General features: G+C 41.1%; 2 protein-coding genes across 4 annotated transcripts; one reads left to right on the top strand and one right to left on the bottom strand.

Moving 5' to 3' along the window:
• Positions 1 to 854: 854 nt before the first annotated feature.
• On the bottom strand, positions 855 to 19,195 carry usp28 (ubiquitin specific peptidase 28). Of its 3 annotated transcripts, none has more exons than XM_029519239.1 (26): positions 19,035 to 19,195; positions 17,074 to 17,151; positions 15,865 to 15,985; positions 15,384 to 15,471; positions 14,932 to 15,094; positions 12,208 to 12,294; positions 11,839 to 11,976; positions 11,090 to 11,160; positions 10,924 to 11,000; positions 10,698 to 10,846; positions 10,462 to 10,589; positions 10,194 to 10,289; positions 9,944 to 10,120; positions 9,349 to 9,557; positions 8,419 to 8,489; positions 7,895 to 8,123; positions 6,808 to 7,143; positions 6,374 to 6,510; positions 5,342 to 5,623; positions 4,883 to 4,978; positions 3,802 to 3,980; positions 3,405 to 3,483; positions 2,962 to 3,041; positions 2,386 to 2,509; positions 1,651 to 1,849; positions 855 to 1,449 (listed from the first exon to the last, which is right to left on the bottom strand). In XM_029519239.1, the coding sequence occupies exons 1-26, from the start codon at positions 19,077 to 19,079 to the stop codon at positions 1,274 to 1,276; spliced, it is 3,615 nt and encodes a 1,204-aa protein (XP_029375099.1). In that variant the 5' UTR covers positions 19,080 to 19,195; the 3' UTR covers positions 855 to 1,273. The 3 variants fall into 3 exon arrangements, with proteins under 3 accessions (XP_029375099.1, XP_029375101.1, XP_029375098.1); XM_029519241.1 differs by having other exon boundaries at positions 17,074 to 17,148; XM_029519238.1 differs by lacking the exons at positions 12,208 to 12,294; positions 14,932 to 15,094; positions 15,384 to 15,471; ... (1 more) ...; positions 17,074 to 17,151; positions 19,035 to 19,195 and having other exon boundaries at positions 6,374 to 6,507; positions 11,839 to 11,994.
• Positions 19,196 to 20,237: 1,042 nt separating this feature from the next.
• htr3b (5-hydroxytryptamine (serotonin) receptor 3B) lies at positions 20,238 to 26,088 on the top strand. The gene is made up of 9 exons (XM_029519716.1): positions 20,238 to 20,253; positions 20,988 to 21,127; positions 21,367 to 21,411; positions 21,820 to 21,929; positions 22,591 to 22,760; positions 22,973 to 23,130; positions 24,694 to 24,904; positions 25,379 to 25,579; positions 25,820 to 26,088. Exons 1-9 carry the CDS (start codon positions 20,238 to 20,240, stop codon positions 26,086 to 26,088), a joined length of 1,320 nt encoding a protein of 439 aa, XP_029375576.1.
• The last annotated feature ends 483 nt before the right edge of the window (positions 26,089 to 26,571 follow it).

The following is a 26,571-nucleotide window of genomic DNA, read 5'->3' as shown; positions in this document are numbered from 1 at the left end:
AGGACAGAAAGAATTGAAAACGTTTATTGAGTATCATCACGGAGTACAAGTGAAAATGTAGCGTGAATCCCACAGCCAGAAATGTTGCTGCTCTGAGGATTCATTTTATGAAACTGCTTTGCATCTGGAACACCAAGGGGAAAAATATATATTTCTTGTTCCCCCATACCTTTATTTTCAGAGAGTGGTTTACAAAGAACCCTTCAAAAAGGCAGAAAAGGCATATCTGTATATGCGAGGTGTTGTTTCACAGAGCACTGTCACTGGCATTAGATCCAGTCCGCAGATATGCAGCACCAAACACCCTGCCACCTATATTTCTGTGCACTGTCCTGTAGATCTGATCTTTTTGAACATCATCTACGTGATAAATCTTCTCCAGTCTGTTTTGGAAAAAATACATCGTAATATAAAACATTTATTTAAAAAAAAAAAAAGCTAGTAAACAGTATCTGTTACTGTGCAGTAAAAATCTGGTGTTTTTTTTTTTTTTTTAAGCCCTGTATAAAGGCTTCATCCTGCGTTTACAATACGAAGCAACATAGTCAGAAAATCAGCCATCTAGTCACTCCCTATAGAACTGAGTGACAGTCTAATTTTTGCCAGCATTTTTAGAGTGACATTCAGAATTCGACACATCCTTGTATTTATTTTATTTATTTATTTTTTTTATATCCACAAGGATGGTGACAGAAAAGAAGAGAAAATAAATGCTGAGTTCTGTTTCTCAGTTTTAAGGAGTTAACAATGGCCTCTTAAATTCTGTGGCATGCAGATCCTCACTGATATCTGGTCAATAAATAACTGTGCTATGGTTGCCAGTTTTGCAGGTCAGATGGACCCCTTTTGCATAACCTGCTGCTGTTTTAAGGCCATTGTGACTTTTTTTTTTTTTTTTTTACAGCAGATGGTTTTGGTGGTGATGGTCCAGCAGAGGATGTACCTGAAAGCTGCTGAGAAGAATGCTGGGGGTGTAATTTCATTGTTTTGAGCCTTTTGAAGCCAGCTGATCTGAAGGCCGTTTGGGTAAAAATACTGTAATGTGGTAATGCCATGATATAAAGCCCTGCCCCATCCGCTTATCTACCCAGAAGGAGCGCATAAAACTTGCTATGTCAACATATCAAAAATGAATTTAATGTGCAACACCAAACCAGCAGCTAAAATGAAATACACAATGCAGCCTGCTGAGAACTACACAATGTCTCAGTCCCGCAGTGAATTCAGAAAAATCCCTGCTTTTAGCACGTTGTTGGGCGTTTTGTTCAGGATTTTACTTGACGATCACTATGGAGGTGTTGTGAATCGACTCCATGACAGCAGCCAGCCGACTGCACAGGTCATGGGCCTGGTTGACGTGGACTTTGGGTGGGTCTTTCAGAACTACTGTCTCAGCTGAACCATCCAGGACCCTGGGAAGCAGCTCACCTAGCTTCACCTGCAATGAGTCTGAACAGGAGGGAAGAGCAGTAATTGAGAGATTGATACGAACATCTGTTGTCCAAAAATGTGTTCACAAATTATTTTGTGTAAAGAAAGAATTTCTATTTTAAATCTGGGTGTTTGAAAAACAAACCAAAAATGTGACTTTAAATGACGGAAAGGACAACAATACATAAAATGCTGATGTGTTCGTGTAACTACTCGTACCATTCATGTCCTGCCCCAAGCAGCAGCACCAGTGGCTGCGGATTCCCTCCATAGCATCCCGATCTTCCTGGGACAACGCAGAGTCCCGGCTCATCAGGTGAAGGCAGGGAATTACGGCCTCGTCCATGATGGCGACGGCCTCTTCCACCTTGTTCTCCTCACCGCTGCAGAACAACCGCGATGCGCTTTCGTTCAGCGCCTGAAGAAGAAAGTTACCGTCTCAAAGGTTGACTCTGCAATTTCAACGTTGTGTTTCATATTTTTTTCTTTAGACCCAGCAGGGTGATAGAGAAATTGAAAAGGTATTTTCACAGTATTTCACCACCTTTTCTGCTGAGTACCAACAGGCGGTAGTGATATGATTAAACACAGAATGGAGACTTTACTGTTTTTTTCAGCTGCTGTTTCTGGCTCTCGGTTATTCTGAATCATAGCTGCACAGTCATGTTTTGAATACACTGAAGTGCAAACATATAACAATTTTTATAAAATCAACAAATTTCCTAAAGGCTTAACTTTCTATGTGAATTTTATATGATATTACTAGAGGAGCAGTTGAGTGTTACAGAATGAAAACTTTCCCCCCGTTTTTGGCTGAGAGTGAATATGACAACATTGGTCAGATAAATATATCAAAAAATAAGAGGAGACAGTTGTCTTTATTATTCTAACTCTTATGCTGGAGAATCCATCTTCGTGCTCTTTGTCATGCACTGCGAGTGCTGCTTTACTCACACTGAGGCACTTTCTCCTGTAAACTGCAATTAGAGACTTGTCCACTCCACGTTTCTCCCCGTTCTTCAGCAGAGTGCCGTTGGTCTCGTATGCATGAGCCAGATAGTTCAGTGCCTCCCTCATCCTGCAAAAAACATGTTAATCATGTTAATCTGGGAAAAAATGAAAGAAAAAGTAAATAAAAATAAGAGTCCCAATAAATAAGGAAACTACTGATCCCCTTTTCTTTATCTTGTATTGCAGCAGTTAGAGGCTTTTCAGGGTGCCGCTGAGAATTTAACACCCCACATAAGAAGTAATGCACTCTGAAAAAGAGATCAAGTCTGCATAATGTAGATGTTCACTGATATCTGGCCAATAAACATTTACATCATGGTAGTTACTTTTACGAGTATTATATGCCTCTTCTTTTTTTCAGAGTGTGTCTTGCAGCATTGTAAGCTAAAATTTAAATGGATTGTGTTTTTTTTTTATGTCTGGTAAATATTGATCAAAGATCCTGTCCAAAGTCCAAACCTGGACTTTCTGAAACTTCATTGGTTAAGACAGATCCAGCACTGAGTATTTGACACCTACTTCCCATGTTGGTAGTGCTCCAGTCCAGTCAACAGGTAGACAAACACCGTCCTGAACGTCCTGTAGTCATCATGCCACTGCTGTGAGAGCACACACAACAAACAACAAAGATTTTCAGCTCCTTCTTTACATTTTTGCCACTTTAGTCAGTAACTAAGTACAATCTTGTGTTTATGTTCCTAATAGAGAGTAAGAATAAGCCCATTTGTCCTTCAGATATCTTTTTGTGTTTTAATTTTGTGGTTTGAGTTTGAAAATACAGTTGCTAGACATTTACACTGACACTTGATGTTGTAATTGGACCACAGCTGTTCAGGTCTAAATTTCTGTATCGACAATGATCTGCAGTGATAATTATAACTAATGCTAAAGTTGGGACAGAGTCAATGCCAAAACATAGAGATAATAGTCAACTGTGGGAGCCGTGTGGACTGAGACAGTACCAGGTATTCATCCATGTCCATGTCTTCTGGCTTGATGAGACACAGCTTGGCTCGAGCTTCCCTCATGATACTGATGGCCCTGCGTACATGAAGGACATATGAGGAGACTGAATACTTTAAAACTCCAGCTGGGTGTACACATGAACAGCTGCACTACACAACAGTGCTCCTGTCTGGACACTAGATGGTGCAAGGTGCATGCTGTATTTCTGCTGCTCTGCGTTTGGACTTTAATATTTTAGTTTCTCATGCTCACATTGAACAAAACCAACCCACTAGCTGAAGCCTTGTGTCTCTGTTAAAAATAATTTAATTTTTAACAATTTATTACCCTTTCTTTTTCTATATATAAAATATACTAATGTGTGAGACTCCTTACTGGGCCTTTTGTTTGTACCTCTCATCAAAGCTCAGGTTCCGGTCAGTGAACTGCTCCAGCAGCGTCCTCTCAATGATGCGCTTGGGAGCCTTGTTCTTGAAGAAGTAGACCAAAGCGTGCTGGAGACGAGCGTCCTCCTGGGGTGTCGCCTCCTCCTGGGAAAGCTCATACAATCGGGAATACTCCTCGTGGAAGGCCTGAAAGAAACCGGGGGAGATTTTGATATTCTGTTTTCGTTGCTTAACATGCAATATCATAAATAATCATTTTATTGAATTCAGCCTGACAGCGACCAATAGATCTCAGAATACCTCATACAGAGGCAAAGCATGTTACAACTTCAATCGAGATTTGTTGATGCAGTTATTACCTTGAATAAAATAAAAAAGACATTGAACGGGGCAGCAGGGTGGCATAGTGGTTAGTGCTCTTGCCCCACAACAAGAAGGGGGTGTTCAGTTGCCGGGCCTGGGGCCTTCCTGTGTGGAGTTTGCATGTTCTCCCTTCCGGGTACTCCAGTTTCCTCCCCCCGTCCAAAGACACCATGTTTGGGTTAGTCGGTGACTCTAAATTGTCCATTGGTCTGAGTGTGAGTGGTTGTTGGTCTCTGTCTGTCTCTGTGTGTTGGCCCTGTGATGGGCTGGTGACCTGTCCAGGGTGAACCCCGCCCTCTCCCAATGTGAGCTGGGATTGGCTCCAGCAACCCCCGACGACCCCCAACGACCCAGAAACAGATAACCGGTAGAAGATGAACGAATGAATGAGACGTTAAACACTACATGTTCAACATCTCACTTTAAAAATACACATGAAGAGGTAAATGTTAAAATTTTGGGCTTCAAGTATCACTTGTAACACTCTCCTCCTGTTATTGACTTTGACCTTCTTTCCTTAAATCCTTATCAAGTTAAAACCTTCAGTTAAAGAACGCCCTAAGTGATATAAGCAAAAGATAACTTAGAATTTTTAGATGTTTTTGTCTAAATAAATGTTCTGAAATATTAGAAAGGCAGCTATTTAAAGCTGTGGATAGAGGATGAGCTGGTGTGTCCCAGATGCCTGAAATCAAGCAGTGACTTAGTCGGTATGAGGACCAGACCTTGATGAGGCCAGCCTCAGGGCCTTCCTTGTCAAAAGTCTGCCGGGCCTTGGCTATGGCTAGAATGACGCCCTGCATAGCTGGAGTCAGCATCATCTGAGAAATGACATAGCAATGAAGAGCAGAAATGAGCAAACAGATGAAAGACAACAAAAAAGGCAAACAAAGTAGTTCATCTACAGTTTTTAGTGACTTACTGAAAACTTACTCAAATTAATGTCACACTATACGAGCTAACGCTAACACGATGAATAGCTGCATCACATCTCCATGTGCTATACTCTGATTTTGACAAATTAAGAAATTAAAACAGAAATATTCAAACAAGAATCGAACAACCAGCTCTGCCTATTCTTTAATACACTCATTTCTCTGTTTCAGTGGTAATTTAAAATGATATTGTGTCGTAAACTTACAATCAGAAATATCATTCCACTTCTGTGTTTGAAATGCGCTCACCTCTTCATTATATCCATCGGCATCTGCTCTCACCATGATCCTGCCCACGTTGGGGATCTCCACCTCTGAGACCTCGTTCTCAGCCTGTCGCTGCCGAGCTGGGGCATCCTGCTGCTGCTGCCGCTCCTCGACTTCCTGCTCAGCTTCGTGTTGAGGAGCTTCTGTGGAAGCATCTGGCTCCATTTCAGTTTCGGAGCTGAGGCCTACCACCTCTGTGCCATCCTTTTCCTCTTGGAGGTCAGATGGTGCCGTGCTGCCAACATCTGCTTCGGGGCCAGGAGTCTTGGCGGAGACACATTTAAAGGTAAACAGTCCATCCTTTATCTGTGTCAGCTCGTCCTGCTCAGCGTCTAGAGAAACCTTTACCTCTTAGTTTTCCTACCTGTATCTCCATTCAATAATGCACCTACCTTCATTTATTCATTTGAATGCAATACAAACACCTGTGGAGTAGAAGTTAATATATATTGATAATACCTGGCCCAATACAGTATACAGCATGTCTATCTATTTTAAGTCCCATTCCTTGGCTTCCTGTACCCAGTAAGAAGGCTGATCTTATCATATGTATGTTTAAAACACATTAATGGAGGAATATTGACTTACATTTGATTTATCAATGTGTCAGGAGGGATCCTGATACATCAACAGGACATACAGCGGCTTGCATTTCTTAGTTAAACTGCTGCCAGTGTATTTAATGGGCCTGCCTACAATAACTGTCACATATATGAAGCTTATAAACTGTTTTGTTGACATTGTGTCAGAGGTGCTGATTCTCAGGCTATTTCTCAGGCTGTAGTTGGTGGAGTCAGTTACACAGTATAAATTATTTGGCACGTTTCTGAGCAGGCTACAAAACAAATCAGTTGATGCCAGTAATGGCTCCTGACCTTTCCTCTATCTGTACATTGCCTCCATCACGATGCTGAGTGGTAAAAATAGATCCTTGACCTAGATGTATACACTTTATTTTTCCGGCCTAGAATTTCTGACCTATATTAAACAAACACGCGTCACAGATTTTCCCACCTCACTCCGCAGCTCCTTCTCAGCTGGGGCGGCGGCCTGACTTGAAGCCGGAGTGTCTGTGATCTCTGAACCGCTGCTGTCATCTGGTTGGCAGCCAGGGCTCTGTGCTGGTGGTGGCTGTGTTTGCTCCAATTCTTCTGAGGCCACAAAAGATCGGGAACCGAAAGTTACTTTTACTTGCAGGATATACGGCATAATGGTTACCTTAACCTGTACCAACAATACCGCCGTATAAAATTTATCTACTCTCTTCTCTCACTCTCTCTCTCTAGTCATTATTTATATTTATATGGAAATTGTAACTCAAAATACAAATCCTTGTCTTCATCTGTTCCCCAATCTTCAGAGATTATGCAACTGTTCAAGTCTGGTTTTGGTATGTTGGATAAATTGTTTCCATTTATGCTCCTCATGCTTTAGTCACCCCTACAGACCTTCAGGCTTCTCTGTGGCATCAGGTTCTGGATCCTTCTCTGCTTCTGGATCGGGTTGTGGCTCTGAAGCAGCTGCCTGGTCCACCTCTTCAGCGGACAGTCCAGACTGGGGAGCTGGCTCGACAGGTGTTTGTTGCACATTGTCTGGACCAGGATTTGGGGGCTCTGCGGAGGCTGTGGACTCTCCCTGTGGGGTTGCCGTCTGGCAGAACTGCTCCTCCCATTCACTGAGCTCCTGCTGGAACCATCGGTTGTCTTCATGGACGTAACGCCGGAGGATGGATGGCAGGGAGTCCATGCCATGCAACACCTGTCCCGTCTCATCATCTGTGTCTTCTGTGTAGGTGTGAGCTTGAGTTAGTTAATAACCTTACACAAAAAGCCCCCCGTCAGTAACCCCCTCTGTACATGCTGGCCATTAGCAGCGCTTTTAAAAATAAAAGCTAAATTATTTGACCATAATTAACTGCAATTTCTGAAATTAGGTCTCTGTTCATAATATTGACTTCATGTTCAAAACAGAGGAGGATGGCATTTTTTTTGTTAATCCAATATACAACAGCGTCTCCATTTGAGTCAGCGTGCACAACAGTACATACACATTTAACAATTAGAAAACAATTTTTATCATTTACAACCATAAATTTAGGTTTTTTTATAATTAGTTTTCCTCTGATTTTATCTGCTTTAACTGAACAAGTCTGGACTTTTATCATTTATTTTCTCACCCTGTTGGCAAAAAAATAAACAAACGCTTATTTATTTAAGGTTTCCTAATGTACAAACTGAAGAGACATCTTTTTTTTTTTTTTTTTAACTTTCAATTACGTGGCTCTTGATATGGTATGTAAATCATCATTTGAGGGAAAGACTCTCCTTTACGAAAATGGCACCTCTTTACATTCCTGCCTTTGAAAGTCATCTCTGCAGAGCGATTCATTTCAATGTTATTTATATAGGTCCAAATCATGACATCCATTAACTCAAGCCGCTTTACTTAGCAAAGTCAAGATCGTGCAATTGACCTTCCAAAGATCTGCTGCATCTCAGGCTTGGGAATTTAAATACACAGAGTGTGTGGATGTACCTGTAATAAGGTGTGGTAGCCTGTCGTCAATGTACATCAGACAGTATGCGCTGGCGTTGGTCATCCCCCCAAAAGAGTCTCTCTCCAGCTCCTCCCACGACGACTCAGTGATGCTGATATCGTTGTACTTCATCCAGCGCTGGTTGGTGTGGTCATAGATGTAGGCCCAGTAATGTCCCGCTGAAGCCTGGCCTTCGTGGACCAGCACTGCATGGAGTCTGTAGGGTACCTGAATAAAAGCAGAGCAGTGCTCACTATATAAAATACTGAAACCTATCAAAGTGTAATCTAATTATTATGACTGAGAGCTGATTGTGTGTCCCCTAATTCACTACACTCTGACATTGATCTGATTTGCTATTCAAATTCAGTTGATAAGCTCATATTGCATTATTTTCAGTTTTTCTGTGCAGGTCGATACAGTTTCATCTCATCGCACCCATTTCACTCTCTGCAGCTGTACATAAAGTGCGTGTGGCTGAATTGCTGTTTGTCAGAGTGAATTAGGTCAGTGTAAGCCTTACCTGGCAGAGGCTGTTGTCTGAGTACATGCCCTCGAGCTTTTGAGAGAGCCTGTCAATACTGGCCTTTAGCTCTGACACAGACACACACACACAACAAACAAAAAACAGGAAGTATAAGAAAGGATTTATGAGTGCACACACAGAGAAATGCTCTTTTTAGTCTTTAGCCTCTTAGTGTTTTACAGTACCTATTACAAGAAAGTGTGAGGGAGAATTTTTCTAACTGGTATTCAAGTTAGGAGAATATGACTCCACTAAATAGTTCACATTATTTGTTATCTGTTGTGTTTATCGATCGCGCATCTGTGATGATCATGAGTCGCAGACGTGTGAGCAGCAATCAGACGGTGAGCGCTCTTTAAGTGCAGGTGTGTAGCAGTGCACCAGTGAAATGGCATTTCCCTCAGGCGCTTTAGAGAATCTTTTGCTGCACCAGTTATTTATATTTAAGGTATTTTTATAGACAGTGATTTGGTGAAACCAAGTGGGAGTAGGAAATGTGCCTTTAGCAAATCACTGCACTTTCATTGTCAAGATTAACGCTGTTCTGCACCATCTGGAGTTCCCAGTCTGTCTGTGGTTTTAGCTGCATGTAAACACAGTTATATGTAATGTTTTATAAGAAAAATCGACCGAATGACTATGCTGGACCCACAGCTAATTATCAGCACGACATTCAGCTCATTGCTCTCGTTTCATGGCTCTGATTCACTCTCATGTCTCTCAGCTCAACTGATAAGGTAGCTATAGAATACCTGTTCAGTACCACTCCACAGAAATATATATATATATATATAAAAAAAAAATTCATAGAAAAGTATAAAGAAATATACAACTGCCCAGTTTTGAATTTTCAACTTTGTGAATAAGAAAACTGCTCTTAGAAAGCAAACATATGAAATAAGACTGTAAATGGTAACATTAGCTCACCATTTATATCATTTTCCACTTCAGTCCTCCAACGCTGCAGGCAGGTCTTTACAAAGTGAAGCTCTTCTTCAGTGATGCTGTGTGGGGCTGGGTGTGGGGGACAGTCGATGGGGTGTCTGCACTGGGTGAAGGGCTTGTATATGGGGGTCCGCTGACAAGTAGAAACACTGGGGGCCAGGCCGTCAGACGAATCTGTGTCGGCAGGCGAACTGAGGGCAGCAAGAAAGAAAGGCAGTCTGTTTAGTTCAGCAAACGTCAAATTAAGGAATCATTTTCAACAATAAAAGCATCATCATAGATTTACACATCAGTCCAAGGAAAGTTTTGGTCCTTTTTTTTTTTTTTTTTTTTGGTGCTGCTGATTTTAAATTAATGAGCATTAGTTGAATTTTGATTTCCAGGATTTAATTGAGTGTGATTTGAGGCTTATTATCTGCACAGCAATACAAAGGGACATTTTATTAAGACACACACACACACACACACACACACTGTTGTTGACTATTTATGCTGTGCTACTGAAAGTCTTTGGACACAATATCATTCTGTTTTTCTCTTTGATCGAGGGCCCTGTACAGTTTTCTTCACACTCCACCTGTTCTCTTTAGAAAGTTCACTGAGGGGGTGGCCTGCAGGAGTCGGTGAAGATGCAGCTAGTCTCGGGTCTTCGGCTGGGGAAACACTTGTGGGCTTGGTTGTAGCAAACTCCAGAACAAACTGCAGCATGTCTGCCAGAGGATACTTAGTCGGTCCAGAGCCATAATTTTTATAGCTGTGAATGCAGATTTTTACATTTGTTACCGTGATGTTTCAAATTATGATCTCAGCTTTAACAGGTGACTTACCACTCAAATTTCTGTTGGAGGACTGCAAGTTGCTCCTTGACTTTTTTTACCTCTCCTCTCCTCTCCTGGGTCTGCTCTATGTTTTTGTGGAGATATCTGCGAACAAATTTGTTGAAAACGTTGAAATAATCTCGACTGTTGTTTCATAGTGCACGCTTTTTACATTATGAAAATTACCTACTTGGCTAGAGGTTGGCAGAGAGGTTTGTTTTTTTTTACTCTGCTCGAACAAATAAAACTGAATGGACTTCAAATCTATGAAGCTCACCTGTCCATATAAATGATTTGTGGGAACTCAAGTTTCTTGTGTATCTTCTCAGGACGGCCGAGCTGGGTGTTGAATTCAAATCTAGACAGCTCAAATGTCAAGACTGGTGGCAACTTTTTGAACCATCTCTGCAACCAACAGGAAACAGGACTGACGTCTTACTGCAGCATCACAGTGCACAAACGTGGGCTAAAATACCAAGTAAGTAGAAATACGACACTGATAAAGCTGTTCACCTCGCGGCCAGGTGTATTGCCCTGATCTGAATGTAGTGATTCAATCTCCTTCTCAACCATGGCACCTTCTAGGCATTCATCCAAGTTGTTGAAGCCGTTGACTTGAAGAGGGTACTGGCCGAACTGCTCAGTGTTGCATAACGTCTTACCTAAACAGATTTGCATTAATGTGAGTGACTGTGACGATAATACACATCGATGACTGATTACCATTACAAACACATACCTTCATGTCTTCTTTCTGTTACAAAAGTACCATAGAAAAGCTGCACCATGGGGTTTTGTTGTTTGTCTTCTGCGTTACTAAAAATACAGCATTATGTTTACATAGTTGAGCAAACAGACTTCAGTGAAGAATAGCTGTACGTGGATGACGACAACATACAACATACTTTCCACTGGCAGCCAACTGAAATGCGTCCTCCAGCCAGTCGAGGAGCTTGTGGGAAAACTCGCTGACATCCTGAAAGGAAGACGTAAGAAAAAGTTAGTTCTCTTTCTTCCTCCTTTGAGGGATGTCAACAGAACCAGTGTAGGACTAAACTAAAAACTACAGGGAGCAAGTTTACATGCTGAATGAAGGAGTGAAGGAAAAAGTCACGTGGAGGTGCTTACAGGAATACTAAACACTGGGCTTTACATCTTACCTTGAACAAGAAAATCTTAACCAAAGGTGAACCTTTTTCAAGCTGTCACTCACGATCATCCTCAGTGGATGGAGTTTGTTCATTTGTTAGAAAGTGGGGACACATGCACTTTTACGCACCACGGTATTTAAAATATAAAAAAATCTCATCTTTATTAGAAACCATCATTAGAAAGAAGACGGGAAATGGAGGAAAGAAAGGCTTGCAGCCAGACTCGGACTGGGATATGGTAGCTCAAAAAGAGGAGTTAGGGCATTCTTTATCCTTCCAAAAAAAAAAAAAAAAAAAAAAAAAAAGCTAAAGCCTCACTACTTCAATACAAAATGGGCAAGAGGAAGTACAGAAATAACTTCACAAGATCTGTATTTCATTGTAGCTGATTAAGATATTTTCAAAAAACTAACAAGCCTGCCCGAGCAAGTGTGTATTTCCTGTACGTGGACTGAGAGTTGAAATATTTCCGTAAAAAGACAAACACTGTGTGCATGTTGTACCTGCTGAGCCTCACTGGTCCTGAAGGCATCTCGCAGCAACTCCACTGCAGCAGAGGGATCCACAAACCTGCGGGTGGAGCCCACCATGAGGGCAAAAAGACAGCGCAGCTCCTGCATGAAAGCTATGTTCCTTTTGTCCTGTGAACACAGACTCAGAGTCACACTTTGTCCCCTTTGCACCATCACATGGTGGCTACATTTATATTATCAGATTGCCTTCACAGCTTGTGCATAACCAGCGAAAACAGAATCTGTATAAATAACAATCACACAAGCAAAGGTTGCTCTGCTGGAAGTAGAACTGACGGAGCAACCCCGGGAGGTGTTGTTTGAAGAAATCCTTGTAAGTGCTAGTGACTTTTTACTCACTGAATGGCTCTTACACTTCTCCAGGATTCGCTCAGACAGATGGTAGTTGAGAACCAGCCTCCTGAACACAGGCAGGTGGAACAGGGACTGCAACAAGACAGCAAAAACGAGGATCATTAACCCAGGCTCCCAGTCAAGGTGGCAACCAGTGGCACATCACGATCATACTAATTCGGTAAGGTCGAGGTAAACAGATGCAAAATACGATACTTGATTAATATTAAATAAAGTTCCACGCACTTTGGCTAACGTTTGGTCAGTTATATTTGACACAGCAAATATCCACAGCAGTCTGACCGTCATCTCTACATTTAGCAGTCCAATGTTTTTACTATATTTAGATTACACTGAAATAAAATAATTCACAAAATGTATTTTTACTTGTATCTCGGCTTTATATTGGCCACGCGATGAAGAGCGTTTCATGTCTAAATTCAATCAGATTAAAATCTACACAACAAGAAGAAGAACAAGAAAGTGGGATCGCTTCAGGACCAGAAATTTCAGCCTGCACCTTCCAATCTAATCAATGAGATAATGTAATGTGCAAAAACTGCTTGTAAAAAATTATAATCCTTAAAGAGGAGTAGGAGGATTAGTTTCAATAGAATCTATGCTTTATCCAAGCTGTTATTAATCGGATATCAGACAAACCGCAGCTTCGGCCCCTTTGGCTACGACGTCAGCTTTTTACGCTGGTGCTTTATCACAATCATCCCTGTGAGTTTATGAATATGAAATTTAAAATTGGCTCCAAGAACTAATAAAATAAAACATTTCCTTTGCCCTTATGGAGATAGCATCTGATATAATTATGTATTGGAAACTTTTTTAATGCTTCTTGATTTATCCTTTGGCCAGATTAAATATTTTTATTTGAGTTTACACATAATAGCACAAACACTACACTACTTTTCTATTTCCTACTTTTATTTCTCCTGATAAACTAAATGCATTAATACAAGTCATTGAGGTCTGCATGTCGGCTGTTGGTGAGTGGAGCTCCTGAGCACTTACGAATATCTTGATATATATTTCCCTTTGAGTGGGAAATTCAATTACGGCTTATCTCAGATTTACTGTAATTTATACCACAAAGGATAATAGAGGGATAATGAACTGACAATTGAATCATGTGGTCACTCAGCCTCCATCTGATAGCATAATTACTTTTTTTTTTTTTTTTAGGAGGGACTGCTTTATCGAGAGTTGGGCTCTGTTGAGTCTACAATAGGAAATTCAGTTGTAACAACACAACGGTATCGACACCAGCGAATAACACAACAAAAGGGGTATCATCAGAACACAATTTGTATTCAAACAGCGCCGTCTCATTTGCGCATTTCTATTTCCAGATAATGCCCTCTGTCCTTTGGGGGTTTGACTTCTAAATTGATGTAGAAGCATCTGAGTTCAATAGAGACAAACAATCACTGTCTCTTTGCTGTCCATTTGAGGCTGAGGCTCGGAAGTCTGCCGCTCGCTCCATCATCACATCACTCGCTATTTAATCATCCATACAGCCTGTGCATCTCAATGAGGGCTCCAGTTTCCACCGAGCCATCTGATAGGCCCGGCTAAATTCAGTCAGGAATGGACTCATAATAGAATTAGCAGCTCGGAGAAATACAGCTTGTTTTTGTGGAGCCGGAAGATGCCCGCACATTTTCTTTCTTTGTTTTGTTTTAACTTGTATGTTATTCTCTAATAGCATGGTACACAGTTGATGAAAAGGTGAGATTCTAAATTAGATCTCTTTGGAGTCCTGGTGTTCCTGCTGTCACTTTAAAAGCACCACAACTATCGAACTCATCAGGGGTACAATTTTAAACCAAGTCACAGAAAAAACAAACAACCAAACAAGTCAGTAGAGACATAAACCGTGCGTGTGAGCTAATATTACAGTGATAAAAAAAAAATCTGGGCAAGGCTATATTATAGCGGTAGGTGAGTGCCAAAAAGAAGGCTGCTACCTGAGTATGAGATTGGACACCTCTGAGACACTCAAGTTAGAAATCTGGGAAGGAAAACAAGTCTATAATCGTTTGTTGGAGCAAGAGTGAGAGCTATTTAAGTCTCTTAGAACAGGTGGACACTTAGGGGGAGCTTAAAGCACTTCAGTCTTTGCTAAGTGTCAACCCTTAAAACTGTATTATGAATTTTGTGCTGAAGAATGAAGTTATTCAAGTGCCACGAGTTCAAAGATGCCTATCGCTACAACAACAAGAAAAAATTAAAAAAGCATTGTGTTATATATGTGAGTGTGTGTCCGTCCAAACACATTGTGATAGATATTGACTTAACAAAAAAAAAAACAAAAAAAAAAACAAAAAAACTCATATATTATAAAATAGAAAAAGCTTTCATCTAGATTCAAGGACGAATCTGGTTTCCACTGACGAATCCTCTCTCTCCTCTAACACATCTCGGGTTCAGGTCACTGCTCTGCTTAAGAGTTACAAATTGGTCTGGTTGTGAAATGTATGTTATTACATTTTGTGCAATTTATAATTCTTCTATAACAGAGTCTTAAAATGGCTCATGGCCCGAGTTAATATTTGAATAACTGCACGTCATAAGCGTGACTATAATATTAATTCAAGTCAGCTCCAAAAATGTATGATATCAATAATAAATGAAAAAGCGCACTGTGGGCAGTATTTGACCAACTACAGTTAAGCAACGTCGTCTCCCTTCTGGGCCGCGTCTCGCAGTCCCTCTCACCTGTATGACGGCACTGAACCAGCAGGTGTTTCCCACGTTGCGAATGCCCACAGGCCATTCGTCCTGACGGATCCAATCTGCAGGGCTGCACATCTCGGTCTGGGCTTCGCATCTTTTCCTCTTCATTCTCGCTGCATTCTCCTCTGCACTGGCCTCCAGAGCCCTGTGGACCATCAAAACGGCCATTTGGAAGCACTGATTTCTCATTTATATTAAACGCAAGTTGACTTGATGATTAAATCCCCCCCAAATCCAGGAACAATTGATGACAGTATTTGTTTATCAGTCAAACGTGCAATGTGTTTCATACCTATTTTCGTTTTTTTAACTCTCCGCTGCCAACTATTGTTCTATTTCGCTTTCCATTTTCACATCTTCGTTTTCAGCAGTCACCTAACAGACCCTAAGAGTCAAAGAAACAAGCTTTCTATAAAAAGCAGGTTTTCCTGTACCTATGAAATTCCCTCTCCTCCTCCTGGGCCTTGTGGGACTCCTGCAGGCTGAGCTCGATGGCCGTCTGCAGTTCATCTTTACGAATCCCTGAAGAAACAGACGATACGATTATTAATTAGGATCTCACAGCTCTATTCAAAACAGTTTCAAGAACATAGCTCTTCATAAAATAATCAGTCTGAGACGATGGTGACATCAATATATCTATGGAGATCTTATTCATTGAATTAAATACACTGTACACTGACGTGTAAAAGGGAGGAGTGGTAAAGGAAACAACAAATTGACCAGCAGCCTCTGAACCCTCCTCTCCTACTTTCTGAAATAAACAAATAGACAATCCCAGCCACTTTATGTGGCGTTAGCATTAAAATTAGCATTAATACCAACAATCAATGTATTTTCATTTTATTGTCATACTTTGAAACTATATCGGATGCTGTCAGAAGGTAGTCCCTGTCAGTTGTGTGCCGATTGTACCTTTTTGGCCCTCCCAGGCCTCCTCAGAGGTCCCTGAGTCCCGTGGTTCTCCGGGACCCTGCACCTCTGCGGGCTGTGTTGTTAGCAGTCCAACAGCATGCCCAATGTCACCCTGACTGGCCTAAAAGAGAAGCGATAGGGAAAAGATAAGGACAGATGGGCAGTGCGTCCCCCCTCCTGGACCTGGGAGCTCCTGCTGTCTCTCTTCATGCCCCTGGTACAACAACAACAGGCTGGATGATGTCTTCACCACAGTCAGCCAGTCTGTTTATTGTCCTGCTTGTCAATTATCCCTTTTATGAGGTTCCTATTAACAAGCTCCTGGGGATTTTTTTGACTGCAGTTCTTGTTTGAAAACATAAGCAGTGTGCTGGAGTGGAAATTTGGCACCCTAGGGGAACTTTGAATATAATCAAAGAGAGTTGACATTAATTACACTCTAAGAACAGCTTCAAGTGTGGCTCTAGCTGTGGATTACCAAGACATTTTGTCAGAGACGTAAATTTTATACGCAGGATATGCCTAAATAAAATATCTAAAAACACTTCAGTGGTCACAACACTTGTAGATGCTTGCAGACTACAGGTCAATAAAAAGCCATCCTCTGGTAAGTTTTTACAAGAAACTGAACATCAAGTTTTATCAGTCTTACTCCATATACATTTTTTATTGATGTCCCTCACCTCCAGGTTGCTTTGGATTAAAGCGTCTGCCACATGAGTAAATGTAATGAGATGCGTTCTTCACAAAAATCATAGACGGATTCGTGTGGGGCTGGAGTCTCTTAGGTGTCTTTTAAATTAAATTTTTTCATCAAAAAACAAATATTCATTGGAATGCTTTGAAGAAAAGTAATTCTAAAGACCTCAGCGGCGTAAGTGGTGTTTGCAGTAATATAAAGTCTGAAGGTGAAATTATAAGACTGTCCAGTTGCGTGTTAACTTGAAATAAGTTGGTTAAAACCTGTTTGTCACTTTTCAAATAAAATAAAAAAAAAATATATATATATAAAGGTTTGGTTTCCTACTGGGAACACTCAGCAGCTCTCCCCGAAACAGCCTCTGGTTCACTGTGTGCCATCTGAATTAGTTGTATGTTTAATGTGACATCTCAAAAGCCTGCGATCACACAGGTGCGAGATCAAGCCTTAGCTAACGCACATAAATGAATAACAACCGACAATGATCCTAAAACCCAGATGACGCTTACATTCAAGGCTGTGTAGAGAATCTGTGGGTCCTGGACACCAGTGATCTCCCTCAGCTGGTTGATCAGCATTTCGCTCTGCTGAGGGAAATGATTGGACACAGAAAACAGAACAGACTTGAGACCCTTCATGTACTGCTCATGCCAACATTTCCCGTGATACGCTCGCACAGTTCAGATTTGTCTCGAGCTGGCGTTTGACTCTTCTGTGGCTATAGCATCCACAATGTTACAGTTTTAGCCATGTTTTCTAATCCCTGTTCCAAAAAAAAAAAGGTTTATTAGGTAAAACTATGCAAACATAGACTGCTTGAGATATATATGGAGCTGAAAGCTGAAGGTCAAATGCCAACCTGCTGAGGTTGGGCCAGGACAATGCAGCTTAAAAAAAAAGGATCAGAACTCAGCGCCTTAAAAAAAAAAAAGCATTAAAGGATTGGCTCAACATTTTGGAAGACAAAACAGGGATCAGTAGCCAAACACTCCAGGACATGAAGTTTGGTTTCATATTACTGGTCCCAGCCAATTCAATTGCAAATTGTTGTTTTTGTGAAGACTGTACAAACACGAGTGTTAATTAGTGGACTTTAGATGTGCTACTAGGTGGATTGTGTTACTGTTGTTAGAGCCTGGATCTGCGGCCTGCTGTTTCCAGTTCCGTATGCCAGGATAAGTTAGCTGCTGGCGGGTTCACATTTACAGTACTGACATGAGCTCTCAAGCTCTCAAGTCTCTGTGAAAAATGTTTTGTTTTCGACAATTACACCAAAAGTTTCATTGCCCTTTACTTGGGGAGACGTATTAAGTTTAAAAAATAAATACATGAATAAATAAATAAATAAACTGACTGTATTCTTGAAATGAAAATCCAGAAATGCATGAGTTCTACGTGAGCTCGGCGGTGCGCCACCTCGCCAAACACGCACTCTCACAGGCCGTTTTGTGTTTTGACCTCACAGACACAAGAAAGAAATAACCTCAGTCTGCTGAGTGAGAGGCACTATATAAAGCCCGTTACCCCAACAGCAGGTGGACATGTCAGGGCATCTGACATACGCACACACACAGGAAACCGGGAACAGACTGGGCAGACTTATATGGAGTCCAGAGGCTATCTGAGATCCTCTTGGTTAGCCTCTATTTTAGGCTGCTGACATGGATAGCACAGGCTTCTGTTTATCATTCCACTCACTGTGCCACCAGACCTGAGTGACAAAGGCAGTGGGTGTCTCTCAATCTCTCGCTCTCTTCGACACACACAAGCTCACACAACACACCTCCCTGCAATACCAAACAGGAAACAAATAAAAGTGTTTTTTCAACACACACACAAAAATTTATACTGCGTGTTAATGTTGTCTTTTGTATAGAGCATCATTAGACGCTTGATTTTACTAACTGTATGACTGGAATAGTTAATCTAAAAAGCCTATTGATAAAGCAACAGCCTGCCTGTAGGGACACAGAGCCCAGTGCTACTTCAAGTCTAAATCCAACTTAACATAACAACATCTATGCAGAAATAAAACGTTTCACAGCCTATTTTTAGAACATATAATGGATTATGATCGTGATGTGCATAACAAGTGAGAACACCACTCTTATCCAGAAATTAAGCATTTTATCATAATTCGAGTTGGCTTTGTTAAAAAAACAAACAACAAAAATGTAGTGAGCACATTGAAAAGCAAATATAAGATTACATCTAAGAAGCCAAACGGGGCTGGGGGGATTGGGTTTAAACCGGAATAAAAGCAGTCTGGTGTCAAATATGTGTGCCGAATTAAAAAGTAGTTTGTACTAATTATGAAAAGGTTTCAAGGTTGTTTTTCTACCCTGGTGACACGAAGGCTTAGCATTAAAACTTTTTTTTTTTATTTCTGTGTTAGTGTTAACGTTAGTTCTTCAGCCAAAACACGTCACTTTTTTGTGTTAATAGCGGCCCCGGTCATCCTTTGGCTCACCGAGTTTGTTGAGTTTTCTCCATTTTCAGTCTGTTCAGTTCTCATTGCAGACAAAAAGTAAAAAAAATAAAAATAAAACTAAACAAAGCCCCGAATTTCTTCCTGTTTTCCCCAAAATGTTTCCTCAGCCCGGAGTCCGACTCACTCCTGCTCCATCTGTCAGCGCCGCAGCGGCCGGCCAGCTGCGCGCGCGCCCCCCTGAAGTCAAGACACGCGCGTGCACCACGAGTTTGAGGCGCGCGCGCTCCCGCAACGTGCATGGTGGGATTTTTTTTTCTTTCCCCCCAAGTAATAATAATAATAATAATAATAGTAATAATAATAATAATAACGTGAAATATAACCAAAGTCCTGATTCCAGAGTTTGAAACAAAAAAAAATAAAAATAATGATGATAAACTAAGATTTGGAGGATACAAGTATTTGTCAAATCAACATGGGAAAGTTTGGATAAAAAATGAAATGCAAATACATTTTATATATATATTTTATGTGATACAAACCAGCATTGATTTACGTCTTTCACTAAAGCAATGGGAATCCAAAATGTTCATATAAAAGCTAATGCAGGAATCTTCAATACAGTGCAATACAATTCATCACCCCTCAGGTGCTTTCTTAAATTGATTAAAGCAAACCCATTGTTATGAATGAGAATTCAAATGTTTGTACAAAGATGGAAACATTCTGTATGTCTTCTATATTATTTAAATATATATCCAGTACATTCAGAAACTCTGAGTACATTTTCAATAAATTCTGAGGTGAACCAGCATACAGATATTAAAGCGCCCAGAGACAAACGTGTCATCTCTGTCTGCTAAATTTAATCATGGATTTAGTCACAACATGCTCTCTTTATTGTGTTAATGTTTACAACTCCAGATAAACAAATATTTACGATTCTTACTGCCACCACACAAACCTTGAGGGAGTTTCCACTCCTGTGTGTTTCATTATTATATGTATCACATTACCCAGGAAGTGGAAAAATCAATATCAGTGCAGCCAAAATCTCTGTCCTCTGTTCACTGTTACGTTCCTGCACGCTGTACTGCTTCTGTACAACCTGTTTGATGAAACTGTGGATATTTTTGTGTGGACATATCTGTATTTTGGATGTGATACCTGGAAAGCAGCTTTAACCTGGAAAACTGATTTTTATTTGTTTCTTTTTAAAGCCTGATGTCTCTCATTTGGTTGATGCTCTGTATCTCAGGTAAGAAATAATCATGTGGTTCCATTTCCAAATCATCTTTGGGGTTTTGCTGCAAGGATTTCAGTGTTGTAAAATATTTCATAGGATTATCTGTTCAATGAGCTGCTCTTCCACTGTTCAGTGGTGCGTTTTTGCAGACAGCAGCATCAACTTACCATGCCAATTAAATACAACGGATGCACGCACTTAACGCACAGGGAAAGATTTGGTGATTTAGCCATCTTTACAGAGAGAGTGCATTCTTATTATTGCAGGGAAAAGTCTGTGTCTGTAATTTACTTTGCCTTTAACAGCCAGAAAGGAAAACATTATTTTCTTGAGATCTGCTGGCTTAAAATGATCAATTCATTCACACTTACTTAATTTTTGGATTATGTTACAGATAAAGCCTGGATGACCTTGGTAAAAGGTTCCAGTGTGTGTGTTGTTCCTCTGAGACACCCCCTCACCTCCAGACTGTCTGAATTATGTTGCATTTAACTACCCATCCAATAGTGTCCAAATCCAATCACTATCCCTGTGCTTTAATAATGTGAACGCCTCATTGTCTGGGTATCAATTCATTTGTGGTCAAAAAATGATTAAATAAAAAAATTCTTATAATTACAAGCCTCCTTAGAGCTACGATTATTTACAGTATCAGGACAAAACGTGATCATCTGGGGCCCCTGATTAATTTACCCCATCACTGACTGAGCTTTTCCTTTTAGCTCATCTGTCTGAATGTGTGCCAGAGAAGCCAAAGAGGTCAGCTCTGAACCAGCTGACCCGGACACTCCTGAGGAAATACGACTGTGGCGTTCGGCCTGTCCGCAACTGGACCAGTTCTACCACCGTCTCCATAGACCTCATACTGCAGTCTGTCCTAGATGTGGTGTGTAAACCTTCCTGCTTTATTCACAGGAAGAGCTGATAACTTCCAATTAATATGAAGAATAAAAACCATTTATTACAGTCCCATTGTGAACCCATCAAAGGCCGGACATATTAAGCTTGTCTTTGAAATGTTTAACACCCAGTTTCCCTTTTTCTCATTAAGGTATTCAGCCTTAATATACCATAATAATAGCATTGTTAAAAAGTATACTTCTCTTTTTTTTTTTTTTTTACCAGGATGGAAAAACACAGAGCATTACCATTAGTATTTGGTACAGACAGGTATGTGACCTCTCAATTTCCTAAGTGTTTCCTTTTTTGTTTGTAGTTGTAAATCAGAAGAAAAACAACAATTGAAACCCCCCAAAATCCATATCTGGATAATTAGATAGTTCCAATTATTTGAAGTCATTCCTCAGCCATTAAGTTTAATTGTGCAGCTGCCTGATATAATTTGCACCGTCAGCTTTAGACACATTCAGCAACACAGCGGGTATTAATTCATAAGTTACTTTAATTTATCCAGCAGATTTCGTGATCATACCTCTCACATCACAGTGTATGAAAATTATGCATTCTTGACATCAAATATAACTCAGACAATTAAGTCCTTTAAAATAAATAATAGCTTTTCTGTTCATTCTAATGTTTGTGTAATATTTTACTTCACACCTCTTCTGCTGTTCTCAGATCTGGACTGATGAGTTCCTGGTTTGGGACCCAGAGGAGTTTGATGGGATCAATGAGATTTCGCTGTCGTCTGATGCCATCTGGGTACCTGATGTCATCGTCAGCGAATTGTGAGAAATAACTGAAGTTCAACCTGTAGTTCAGTCCCCAATCTAACATCTGGGTCAAACTCTTTGAAACATCTTTTTCCAAATGCTCCAAGAGACTGACAATCAATTTGCAGGGACCTTTACTGCGTCCTGATGGATACTATAAGTAACATTATTTTAAAAATGGCTGCACGTCAGTGGGAATATCAAAAAAAGGACACCAGTCCCTGCTCAGGGACATTCACACTTAAGTTTAAGATCCTTCAGAGAACAAGTCTGGCAGAATGAGCGGCAGGACGCAGTCAGCTAAATATGCCACAGTGACAACAGTGTGTTTGTTAACATCATCAGCTCAGCAAGGCTCAGCCACGTACACAACAGAGCATCTGTTACCTTCACTTTAGTCTAAAACCAGTCATGAACGTGTCGGATGTCTACAATCTATACATGATATTAGCCAAAAGTAGAGAAAGGGAACACACGAGCCTGAACTTTCTGATCTGTTAAAATGAAATATTAGCTATTTCATACTGTATCCTGTATCCATGTGAGTAATCCAAATAGGCTACAGTTTTTTTAGGACCTCAGTTTGGCATAAAGGTGAGCCAGATAGGTCTCATATTCAGCCCTGTTGTCCACGTCTCGCCTTACGTCCCCTTCTGTCCTTCATTTCTGTTCCCAGTGTGGACGGGGGAAAGTCCCCGCTGATCCCCTACATTTATGTCAACTCCTCTGGCTCGGTGAAGAACTACAGGCCCATGCAGGTGGTGCTGGCATGCAGCCTGGAGATGTACGCTTTCCCATTTGACAAACAGAACTGCAGCCTCACCTTCCGCAGCTGGCTTCACTCAGGTCTGAACTTTCTGTTGTGATCAACCACAAAGTCATTTCAGAATTAAGATGAGGGTGACATTTCTACAATTAAGGGAACGACCAGAAGCAAAAGCCAGTCAAACCACGAGGGGGTCACGTCTTTGTCTTTCCCAAAACACAAACTCTGAGAATGAAACATGTGATAAGCGTTTTTGCACTTTCCACCTTCAGTATCTTTCCTTTTCGTGCAGTGAAGGAAATCGACCTGACTCTGTGGAGAAGCGCAGAGGCCATCGCCAATGATAAGAGGGAGTTCATGAATGATGGAGAATGGGAACTGCTGTCCATTCCCTCACGATACTGGCAGATCCACCAAGACAACACTGACTTCGCTCACATCCAGTTCAACGTACGTGGCTTGTTGCCTCACGCACAGAATTAAATGTTCCAGTGCGACTAACTGTGAATGCTAATCATGTAATATCTCCAACCGGCCGTTCTTAGTGAACGAGTAACTGCACTGTGATGGGCATTAGTGCTCATCGATGGTGCTTTTTAAAGCATACTGCCCTCTGTGGCTTAGCAACCCCCCCCCACGCCATCCATCTTCGCCACACTATGTGGTGGAATTGTAAAGCACAAAGCAATTGGCCTCCACCTTCATGGATTGGGCAAGTGAGCTCGTGCCAAATGATGAGGCGGAGGCTTTTATATGGCGAGGAAAGAGACAGATAGGGAGTGAGGCTGATAGACAGGGGAGGGTGAGCAACCATAATGAGACTGTCTCAGTGGCTGCCTGATCAATGGACTTCTTGTTAGTGGCGAGGAAAATGGCCCCTCAGCCCACTGCAGGTGGAGAGCAGGGAGGACTGCTATTTATTCAGCTTGAGGAGCAAAGGCTTTCTGATAATGGTGCATTTCAAGGCTCACCAAGATATTGTTCTGCTGTCGTTTTAAGGGTAAGGGCAGGTACGTCGTATATATGTGTTTACATAGAGCTGGCACTGACAGTTTTAGTGTTTATGACCAAACAACCCAATCCATTATCTACACGATGCAATAAAATAGCATGCAGCCTTCCCAGTGCAAATGCTCTTCTTAATTTGGGTGTCCTCATAGTTTACTCGGTAAGCTCAGCCAGTAGCTGAAGTGAAACGGCAGCAGAAGTTAAAAAACTGATAAAAATTCACACTGACATTTAAATAATACAGATTCATGACTGGGAACATTATAGAGCTGACATTTGAAAGACATTAGGAGAGACTTTAGTAAGATATCATGAATATGTGAGGAGCTTCTGCAAGATGAGAGAAAGTATTGCGTTAGAAAAACTGGTGGTTCAGCTGGAGGTGACTGTCTGGGCAGGAAAAGATGGCTTGTTTTGTCAATATAAAAACAAAACAGTTGGTTGTTATTAGTTGGAGTAAGCGCTTGTGATAAAAAACCGAAGAATCGCTGTGAATTACTGAACCGTTTTCACCTCTTTAGACAAAAATCTTTAAATGAAACCAGGAAAAAAAAACAAAAAACTTTTGCCGTGCTGCTGTTATTTGTTCAGCCTCGTGACCACCACCAACTAAAATCCATTTACTCTTACTGGCCTTTTAACCGCAGACGTTTTGACTTGTCATAGTTGAGAAAACAGAACAACGGCTCCCTTCTAATCAAACGACCCAGGAAGGCATGACAATGTGACGGTGAACTGACATGCCAAGTCAGCCTTCATAAATTCTATTATTTACACTACATTTACACTTATTTACACTTACACTTACACGCTTTTTCTCACCGTGACATGACAAAATGTCTTTGAAGAAATTTTTATTTTTGTTTTGTACTCAGAAAACGCAGAGAAAGCAACGTCTGGGGGAAAAAAAAAAAAAAACATCTGAAGGTGTAAAAGCAAAAACTGTCAGCACAACCAGGCGTGGTCCATCTGAGCTCTGCTTCCTTTTCTCCGTCTCTCCCTCAGGTCCTGATCCGGCGGCGCCCCCTGCTGTATGTGGTTGGTCTCCTCATCCCCAGCATCTTCCTCATGTTGGTGGACGTGATCAGCTTCTATCTGCCTCTGGACAGTGGCATACGCATCGCCTTTAAGATCAGCATACTGTTGGGCTACACTGTGTTCAGAGTCAACATGATGGATGAGCTGCCTGCTACAGCTGTCAGAACTCCTCTTATCGGTGGGATGGTTCATTTCTCTTTGTTTTCAATCCATTTTTGTCTTTCAGGGTTATTGTAGTCATTTTGATTTTGTCCACTTGTTGTAATCTCCCTGCTCAAGAAAGCGCACTTCACAAGAACAAACTCATTTCAAAATAGTCGTCTCAACGGCAAAAATTTGGAAAGCCTCATCTCCCGTTACTCAGAATTCCTGCAGACAACAGGTGCAGAGCTCAAGCTGATCTGATGTATCGAGCTTTTAAAGGGTGAAAGAAAAGACGGATAACTTCACTGAGAATAAACAAAAACACAGACTCAGCTTTTTGTTTGTTGGTCACATTAATGTATTGCATTTGTTGAAGTATTTACTCAACAAAAACAAAAACGTGTTTGGATCCTCAGGCAGTGGCTGGATGGCCCTACGTTATCCATAATGTCTCACCGTGCCGGTCTGCTGGTGAGATTCGTCTTTCCTCCATCTTCTCTTCTTTCAGGTGTGTTCTTTGTGGTGTGCATGGCCCTGCTGATGCTCAGCCTGATCAAATCTATACTGGTGGTGAAGCTGCTCCATCACAGCGAGAAGGAGGTCAGACAAATGTCAGTTTCCGCCTGCCTGCTGGACAAGTACGGCTCAGCTGGTCACGAGAGCGTTTTAACCTCCATCAAAACCCTCGACCACATCAACACGTCACGAGGTAAACGAAACGCTCACAGCCTGAGAATGTCTCGCTGACGAGGAACATGAGAGATGGCGTTGTCTTTTTGCTTCATCGAATCAAAGATCATTTTGTAAAGAACAAGTCTCATTTCATCTTTATGGCACGGTTTAATCTCTGAAAACAGAATGACCTTTTTTTAATTGCTTTACATAAATCTTTATTAACTGCCCACAATTTGAGACAGATTTTTTTTTTTTTTTTTTGTTCTTCACCCAGATTATGAGCTTGAGCCCTCGCTGCTGGATGGGGATTTGCTGTCCCTGAATGAGATCCAGGATGCTCCTTCTGGGGCAGAGTGGCTCCTCCAGGAGCTGGTTTCCCTCCGCTTGGCTTTATCGCAGGACGACAGTGAGTCCTCGGCTCAGGCCGACTGGCTGACCCTCTGCTCCAGGCTCGACTGCTTCCTGTTCCGCGTTTACCTGTTGGTCCTGGTCTTGTACACCAGCACGCTGCTGCTTCTCTGGGCCAGCTGGAGCTTTGCCTGACTAACAAGAGATCTCAAGAGAGCTCAAGAGATCTTTTTTGAATACTGGACAGTCCTTCTTGTTTTTACGGTGTTTAAGGGATTCAGTAATTTGTGTATTTAAAGTATAATTCAATTCAATAAATGTTTTATTTTGTGAGAATTTGATTTAATACTTGTCAGTGTAGATGGATGCCATTCATTAATCTGATGTCTTGTTATTTTGTTTCTTATTTTCAGCGTTTTTTGACATGACTTAGTTCTCACTTAAACTCATGATGTTCAAGTTTTCGTGTTTCATGTTCCCAAATCATAGCTACTGAACTGAGGGGTGATTTTATGAAAATCAACACAAGTGATTGTCATAACAAAAAATACATTTTAAGTTGACTCACTGAAACTAGAACAGTTCATAAATACTCTTTTGGTATTTTCTGCCCAGGTATTCCACTGTCACTGCATACAACCATCCTAGTTTCACAGAGATGTTATATTATTGAGCCTA

This window comes from Echeneis naucrates, chromosome 14 (genome assembly GCF_900963305.1).
Source record: "Echeneis naucrates chromosome 14, fEcheNa1.1, whole genome shotgun sequence".
In the NCBI taxonomy this organism is placed as follows: Eukaryota; Metazoa; Chordata; class Actinopteri; order Carangiformes; family Echeneidae; genus Echeneis; species Echeneis naucrates.
The sequence above is the reverse complement of the archived record's forward strand: the minus strand, read 5'-3'. Positions and strand labels throughout refer to the sequence as shown.

What these genes read in the sequence shown, in the direction of transcription:
- usp28 (XM_029519239.1), bottom strand. Translation starts at nt 19,079, where the DNA reads ATGAGAACTGAACAGACTGAAAATGGAGAAAACTCAACAAACTCG. An exon ending in GGCCTGGGAGGGCCAAAAAG is followed by an intron (nt 15,472 to 15,864) that starts GTACAATCGGCA and finishes CTGTTTCTTCAG; the next exon opens with GGATTCGTAAAGATGAACTG. An exon ending in CTCCAACAGAAATTTGAGTG is followed by an intron (nt 10,121 to 10,193) that starts GTAAGTCACCTG and finishes CTGCATTCACAG; the next exon opens with CTATAAAAATTATGGCTCTG.
- htr3b (XM_029519716.1), top strand. An exon ending in TTAGTATTTGGTACAGACAG is followed by an intron (nt 21,412 to 21,819) that starts GTATGTGACCTC and finishes TGCTGTTCTCAG; the next exon opens with ATCTGGACTGATGAGTTCCT. An exon ending in CCGCAGCTGGCTTCACTCAG is followed by an intron (nt 22,761 to 22,972) that starts GTCTGAACTTTC and finishes CTTTTCGTGCAG; the next exon opens with TGAAGGAAATCGACCTGACT.